The 8,193-nt window shown below is 50.7% G+C and overlaps 1 protein-coding gene across 6 annotated transcripts in view; it reads right to left on the reverse strand.

The window, feature by feature from the left end:
- Positions 1-7,893, reverse strand: part of PITPNM3 (PITPNM family member 3) — a 52,840-nt gene extending 44,947 nt beyond the window's left edge. For 4 of the 6 annotated variants that reach the window (XM_065036524.1, XM_065036523.1, XM_065036521.1 and 1 more), the window contains exon 1: positions 7,733-7,893. In XM_065036524.1, the coding sequence (XP_064892596.1) occupies positions 7,733-7,754 (22 nt within the window). In that variant the 5' untranslated portion in view covers positions 7,755-7,893. Of the gene's footprint in view, positions 1-4,616; positions 4,666-5,857; positions 5,968-7,732 lie in introns of those variants that run through there. The other 2 variants (XM_065036522.1, XM_065036520.1) reach the window with 2 other exon arrangements.
- Between the last annotated feature and the right edge of the window lie 300 nt (positions 7,894-8,193).

The raw sequence follows: 8,193 nt of genomic DNA on the forward strand, positions 1-8,193 counted from the left end.
ACAGAGCCAGTTCCAGCCCGCTGCAAGACAACCGCCGCTGGCCAAGGCTGAGCCCATCAGCAATGCTGGCAGTGCCTCTGTCGTAACGTATTTCGGAAGGGGGAAAAGTTGCTGTGCAACATCAGCCAGAAAGAGGAGAGAGAATATGCAAGAGGAACAGCCCTGCAGACAGCGCGGTCGGTGAAGAAGGGAGGAGAGGCTCCAGGCCCTGCAGCCCATAGTGCAGACCACAGTGGGGCCGGCTGTCCCCGGCAGCCGTGGAGGGTCACGATGGAGCGGATATCAACCTGCAGCGCGTGGAGAACCCCGCGCCGGAGCACGCAGACGTGCCCCAACGGAGGCTGAGAGCCCATGGCGAGCTGGTGCTGGAGCAAGCTCCTGGCAGGACCTGTGGCCTCATGGAGAAGAGCCCACGCATGGTTCCAGTGACCTTGGGGTTTCGTGCAGACTGTGACGGGAGGGCAGAGAAAAGTGTCACACATCTCCAGGCATAAATTCTGGCTACGAGAAAAGCCCCTGGGAGCATCAGTTTTATTACATTGCACTAGGAATGCTTCTAGATTTAAAAGCAGTTTAAACATAGCAACAGTCAGCAGCACAAGTCTGTGTAAGCTCACTGCAGCAGCTCATCACATCTACATTCATTTGCTGGCTGGACTGCGTTGCATCGCCCTAATACATTAGTCTTATTGAGTCTGCTTCCTTCTGTGCCAGCAGATTAGCATTAGCCACCTTAATAGGACTCTATTAACATTTCTTGATTGCATTAGACACCGGCATTGCCTTGACTCGCTGATTTGATTTACAGTGTCAACTGCTGCATGTTTTATTTTATTACTTTTTTTCAGAGAAGAAGACAAGTCTTAACTTCAAATACAGGTTAACTCCTTGGTCATGACACTTGATGCTTCTAACTCAGCAAACTTTATCAGATTTTTGACTAATTCTTAACAGCCATATTTCAGCAATTTTTGCAAGCAGGGTAGCAACTTAGATTTCATTTCAGTTCTTCGGTATCACAATACCTAAGCACAGAAGGGGAAACCATGTAGAAATGCAATGCCTTTAACAGAAACGTGACACATCACTAATTTTCCAATCACAGTAGTTGAACTAGAAGCACACGTACTCCCACAGGCTGTTGAGGCAGCAGGACAAACTGACAGTAGGATCCAAGGGGAACATTTCCAAGCGGCAGAAGGAGGGTTCACAGAGATGTACGGGTGCTTTTCTTCCAGGAGAAGCAGAAGCCAAGTTTCCTACCTCAGCTGGTTGTTTTTGCGTAGTACTGCAGGTTGCTAACCTGGGCTGTTCCAGAGGGAGCCGGGAGGGGCCTGCCCTGGGTGCACCCACAACGGCAGCGGGGGACACGACAAAAGCAGAGCTATCATGCAGCACCATACACAGAAGCTGCATTCCCTAGTTAGGCTAACACTAATTAAAATTAATTGTAATTATAATTAAGATTGCAATCAGTGATATTTTTTCTGTTGAAAAAGTCTTGCTTTTTTTCTGCAAAAACAGCTGGAATTCCATTGGTGCTTTACTGCATCTGTGATCTGGTGACATGAGATGAGGTGATGTGATGCATGAGTAAAATGCAACTTTGAAAAGCACTCTCCCGATTTTCCCTGAACTAAATCATGCCACATTTTAATTCTTCTGCGGCTGACACTACCACATATCTGGGTGAACACAACTCTTGCAGGACCCACAGAAAACAATTTTCCCCATCATGGCTATACTAGATCTGGGTTTGCAACCCACCATACACCTCAAACTCCCAGTAGCTCTCATACATTGCTAACTAAAAGCAAAGTCACCTCTTAATGTTGTTGAAAAAGAATCCTTTAAGGTAATATTTTTAGATTCATAATATGCTCATTATCGCATTTACCCATGTTAGATATTGATTTTCTTAACACTAAGACCTATAAATAAGTATCACAGTTGAAACCTATACCCTGTACAGCAGCTTCCATAAGTGCAAGAGCAGCAGACACAGGCAGTTGCATCCTCTTGTGATAGGCAGTAAAATAGCTGACCCCCACTATCACTCGATAATTCCACATGTTCTGCTACTAGTACCAAATGCTGTTTCAATATTACTTGTTACGCGAAGATCATATTTAAAATGCCTATCAAGTCGGGAGAAAGAAAAGGCATCTACTTGCTCCATTCCAGTACCTGACATTACCTCTGATTTACAATAAACCAATACCATACATGGTAGGCCCAATCTCTTTAGGTGCAATACATCTGGAGATGAAATGTGCGCAGAGCATAGTAATACCTTCTATAAAACAGAAGGAATGGTTGCCTGTGGAAATTATGTCCTCTAGTGGACAGCACACTTTACCAAGATACATGGCTCTGCCATTGGATCTAATGAGTCGAAAAGTCATTTTACAAAAGCTATGGGAAGTAAGCCTAGCCTTGGTGTGAAATCACAGCCACATTACCTGTCTGCGCTGGTTCTGCTTTCTCCTCCGTTTGAATTAGCTTTTACAAACACTGCCTGCAGCTGAAAATGAAACCATGACTTGAGTCATCACTGTTTATGTGAGGGGACAGAGTAAGCAGAGCAGCAGACACAGGCCAGGAGAGTCCGTTTAAGAATCACCCCAGCGGCTCCTAAAGGGCCTCTTCTCCTCTACAACGCATGAATCAACGTTTGCCTTGTCAGGCCAACAGGACAGATGGAAAGAAAGCAGTCTGGCCTGGATGCCAGCCTGGGCAGCCCCTCACCTGCTGGGGCAGCACCGCTAACGTACCAGCCCAGTCCAGCCCAGCACCCAGACCTCCCAGGAAGACGCACTCCAGCAGCCTGGGACACGAGCAGCAATGTCAGCCGATGCGATTACAGCAGCAGGCTTTCCTGTGAAACCAATCCAACGCGATTCACGTCACTGTCACAACAGCACAGATTTCAAGCTTTGCAGCAGGCCCAGCAGTTTGCTACATATTTTGCTTGGTAATAAGCATTTGCTGATCAAGCCCAGACACAAGCACATGCCACAGTCAGGCAATCATAAAAAAAGCACTCCTGAATACTGCCAAACCAGCCTACTTAGCAGAGACAAAATAGCATGCAACATGCTCAGAGCTACTGAAAACTCAGTCTTTTACATAAAGTGCTGAAGACTGAATTAATCTCAATTATAAAATAATCAAAACTAGACTCTGTTGCACAGATTAAAACATTTCCACTTGCCAAGAGTTGGTTTGGAATTGTTACCATCTGAATTCAGGGAAGGTCTTCCTAATAAAATTTTAAAAGCACACATCATTTTTCCATTTGGAAAGAGATGCGGGGTAGAAGAAATAACCTTTGCTGTTACATAATACTGCTGCTTTCTCTTCTGCTGGTGTCAGGGTCTTCCTGCCTACCCATTAAGTGATTTAACTGAGCTACCCACATAGTGTTATTTGGTGACTCTGCAGGTGAGACTTACCAGGGGCCAAAATCACCTACTGTTATTTTCTAGTTTTGTTTTATTTCTTCTTTGGTAAACATAGAACTGAAGATGTACTTTAGAAATATGTGAATTTGACTACTACCAGAGACAGTCCTCGGACTCGGGAGCTCAGGTAAGACAGAGGGAGACGCCGATCCTCCCTCCAACTGCTCCAGAGGGAAAACCACAGCTCACTCAGCCTAATCCCTCACCTGCGCGCAGACTGCCAGAAAAGAAAGGCCACGTACACCATTGTTGTTAGCAAGGCCATGCAGAATTCACCCAAAGTCACACAATGAATCCGTAGCAGAGACTGGAACTGAAATGAAATCAGCTGAAACCAACATGCAATCCACTGCCTGTGGAAGGGGCTGGGGGTGCAACGGGAGGCCTACCGGAGGCCGATGGAAGGGTGAGGCCAAAGGGGGAGAGAGGGAGGGAAAAGTAAAGGTGGGCAGCTAGAGGGAGGTCAGAGAGAGCACGGCCAAGGTGGACAGAGAAGTAAGAAGCGGAAGGTCAAGGGGGAGAGTGCTCAGAGGACAAAGTGGGAGGCCAGGCAGGTGGAGCAGAGAAGGAGGGAAATAAAGGGAAACCCATCGGAAGAGACGGAGGCTGAGAGTGAGAGGGAGGGAGAGGAGCGGAGCGAGGGGAAGACGGCAGGAGGCCGGGGGCCGAGGGGCATCCGGAGCTGGGGCTGGTGGCTGCCGGCAAGAGAGGCCCAGGGGGAGAGTGCGCAAGGCCAGAGGAAGATGGGGAGCCAGAGCGGGGGGCCCCAACAGAGGGATGTAAAGGTGGGGAGAATAAAAGAGTAATGGCTGGGGGGAGGAATATAGGGAGCCAGAGAGGGGGAGGCAAATAAAGGAGAGGGAGGCCAATGCAGGGGCGAGCGGCGTCCAACCCGCCTGACTGGTGACCCCGTTTCCTTCTTCCCTCCAGCAGGGCAGTCACCTGGCCCCGCGGGTGAGCAGCTACGGGCTGTGAAACCAGCAGCAAACAAACTTCCTAAACATTTAAGACAACGAAGAGTTTTCCATCTGCTTGGTTTCCAGAACTAGTCTGCAGACAAGCTGAGGAAAATTAGGAGCTGACATGGGAAAGCAGTGGAAACATGCACGATTTATCTCACTGTTTGCGGCGCGCCGCCAGATCAAACCATACCGTCCATTCATGAACCTGCAGCGCTCCAAGCACCGGCCAAGTCCTGCCCTGCTGAAATCCGTGTACACTTACAGCCTCACGAATTGCAGACTCAGCAGCTTTGCTGGCACTTCAGAAAGAGGACAGAAGAGGAAGAATTAAAAGGGACAGAAGTGGGACAAGCACCAGGAGAAACTTCCTGGTTTAAGAGGCAGCAAGATGAAAGGCAAAAAGTCACAAGCATGTAAGTGGGAGAAAAGGAGAAGAAAGGTAATCCTTAAAGGGCAATAAACAAGTAGAGTCTTGGCGTCTCGGCGTGAACAAAGTCAGCAAGTGTGTCAGCGAAGCCGCAGCCCGGGCAAGAGACGCTGCAGCGCTCCCCCAGAGCAGCGCGGGGCGGACGGCGGCGCTCGCTGCCCTTCCGAGAGGCGAGAGCAGGGCTGACAGGTACAAACGAAAAGCGGGAAGGTGAAGGGAAGCGTTAAGGGAAGAATAAAGTGGTCAGTTTTGGAAAGAAAGCAGCTCGGGACAGAAAAAGGAGAAGAGAGGCAGTAAGACTGACCAGATACCAAGAAATGTTAGACAGGAGTGTCAGGAACTCCCTTTATTCTCACTGTGGCTGCATCAGTCCCTAAATTAAAATCAAAAGGAGAGCAAAGAGCACAGCTGACAAAACCAGTGACATAGTTACAGGCAGAAGTCCACACAAAATGCAGGTTCCATTGTCAAGAAGTGAAAGAGCTACCTACAGGAAAAGTCCAGACACCACGATGGTCAGAAGCAGCCAATATAACCAGCTCCTCTCTCCCATTCCTCACTCAGTGCCTTTCACCTCATACCAATTCAGTAACTATAAGTCCCTGGTTACCTACTCTGTATATCCTTCAGCTGGCAGTTCTGCAGCAGATGGTAAGGACAGGAACGTATTTGCTTACTGAGCACAGGAAACAAATCAAGAAACTAAGCCATGCAGCCTTTTAAGCCCCTATTTTAAGGTACCAGTGACATTTCCAGTCTTGCACCTTATGGGATTATTGGCGAAATGGGAGGAAGACAGAGAGGAGGTTTAACACGACTGTTCAATCTCCAAATCCTAGATCAGGCTTTCTTGTGAACGTGGTGCATCTCTTAGAGCCGCTTCTTGACGCTGCGCATGCCGGCTTCCCCACCGCAGAAATTAACTTCACCCTCCCTCTCAGCAGTATCATCACCTCCTACAAACTCACTCCCCAAAACCAGAGAAGATATGAATAGTCTCTAACCTTTTCCTGCACGGACTGTAGGTGGACTGCCTGCATCACATCTGAAGGGCTCTGCTTTCACAGTGCAGAGATTTGGGCTTTCTGAGGAGGCATTTTTGAGTCACTGCTGCCTGTTAGAAAATGAAGTAGGAGATGAAGAGCGGATACCACACCACCCCCAGAGGGACGTGTCAGGTAGTGACCTGCAGCGGCTGCTATAGGATTTTGCAACCTACAACCCTGCAAATGCCCAGTAATTTTTTGTGTGGGGACTATTCCAAATGCTTAAGATCTGGAATCCTCTAGGTGAGATCTGGCTACTCAAACAAGTCAAGTCAGCCACCTCTAAAAGCCCTTTATAACCACACGTGTCATTCAACTGTGATCAAGCAGCAGATTTAATGGCTACTAAAATGATGGTCTTTCTATTTGTCATAAGGTTACAGTATTGGCAGGGGCTCCAAGGCAGCGTACATACAAGCAAGGACCACAACATATTGGTGCATATTTGTGAAAAACTCGGTAGGCTAAATCTATAAAAGCTGCACACTTCCCCTGCTCCTAACTCAGACACGTTCTGCCAGAACTACGCGGTGAATGGTCAGCAGTTCCTGCTTTTCTTTACAATAAGAAGTCGTGACCACATCATGAAGCTACCATCAAAAATCCTATTTTGTCTACTGAAGTGAGGTGGAATCGCATCTAAGACAAGTACCATCCTTTAAAATTCCTAAAATTCCTGTGCAAAGTTGGATTTGAGCAAGCTACGTTATTCAAGTACCACTGACAGTGAAAGCAATGCTCCCTCATCTTCCAAGTAAAGTTAAAAGGTCTACAAAGCAATGCCAAAGAAAAAACAATGAGACTTTTTCCTCACTTGATTATTTCTTCATTTTCCAAACATGGAAACAACCATTTAGTTCAATACTTCATTTGCATCTTCCAAAATTATTGATGTTCTCGTATTCCTGAGCACTATGTCTCTAGGCTGCCACCAACCCCTGTGTATTTTCATGGAACAATAATAAAAAACTAACGAACAAACAACAAACACTGCTGAGCAAAAACTTTGGATTTAGCTTTGATATTACCATGCTGCTGTAAAGCTGTGCGAGAACTGACACCAAACACCAGGCAAGGCGCAGGTACAGACGAGCAGGCATGCAGTTAGGCCTCCACCTAAAACAGCAACGGGCTCTGTGTGCAGCCTAGCAGAAAACCCTTCTGCGAGAGGTTTCCCGGCCCTCCTGCGAGCTGACACACAGCACAGGCCACCTGAGGCGGGGCTGGCCCTGCCGCCAGGCACGGGCATCAGGGCGCTGCTTCTGAGTATCCCAAGCCCTTTGGCCTCAGCCCCAGCCAAGCGACCTCCCAACTGCTCAGGATCTGGAGGCCGCACGAGTCACAGCGTGTGACCCTGCAAGCACCGGAGAGGCTGCACCCGCCCGCTCCCTGCGGCAAGGCACGAGCGCGCCTTCCCGCCTGCAGACCAGCCCATGGCTGCTGCGTCCCAGGCTGTTTCTCCCGAGCAGGCGGCAGCGAGCACCGGCTCCACCAGGCGGCAGCCACAGAGCTCCACAGACACGGAGAGACCCTTTCCGGCCCAGCACCGGGCAGCAAAAGCGGGAGGCGGCCAGACGGCGGCGGCCGGGGCGGGCGCCCGTGATGCGGCTGCAGTCCCGCGCGGCGCCACCGCGGGCACCGAAGACCGAGCGGACCCCGCTCGGAAAAGATGAGGAGGGCAAACGCACCTACGCCTCGTTCACCGAAGTTTGCATTTACCGCTCCGGGGGGCCGGCGGACGCGGCGCCGGGATCGCCCGCGAGGGCCGCAACCCCGCGCTCCCTCAGGGCTGTCCCGTCCCGCCGCGCCGCGCCGCGCGGGCTCAGCACTCACCTGGGCGCGGAGCCTTCGCCATTTCAGGCTGCCCGCCGGCCGCCGCCGGCCGCCTCAGCCGCTCGCCCGCGGGCCCCCCGCCCCATCTGCTCCCGCGGCAGCCCCACACCGCCCACCCGCCTGCGGCGCTGGGAGACGCGGCCGGGAGACGCCGCCGCGCAGCCCGCGCGCCGCCGCGCAGCCGCCGTCGTTAAAGGCGCCGCGAGCGGCGTGGCGCTGCTCGTGACCGGGCCGGCGCGGGGCCGCGACCCCCCAGCGCGGATTTGACTCCACGGCCCCGCGGCGCGCGCCCCGGGGAGCTGTCGTGGGCGAGACGTCTAATTATAGAAATCAAACCGTGTACAAAACATGGTCTGCATGCTAATTCATCAAGAAAACGATCAACACAATTGGCAATGCCATCTGTTAGAGGCAGTACAGACTGCTCAAGGATGGGAGCTCAGAGAGGAATGTGACCCACT

The sequence above is a fragment of the Columba livia genome, chromosome 20 (assembly GCF_036013475.1).
Source record: "Columba livia isolate bColLiv1 breed racing homer chromosome 20, bColLiv1.pat.W.v2, whole genome shotgun sequence".
Lineage (NCBI taxonomy): Eukaryota > Metazoa > Chordata > Aves > Columbiformes > Columbidae > Columba > Columba livia.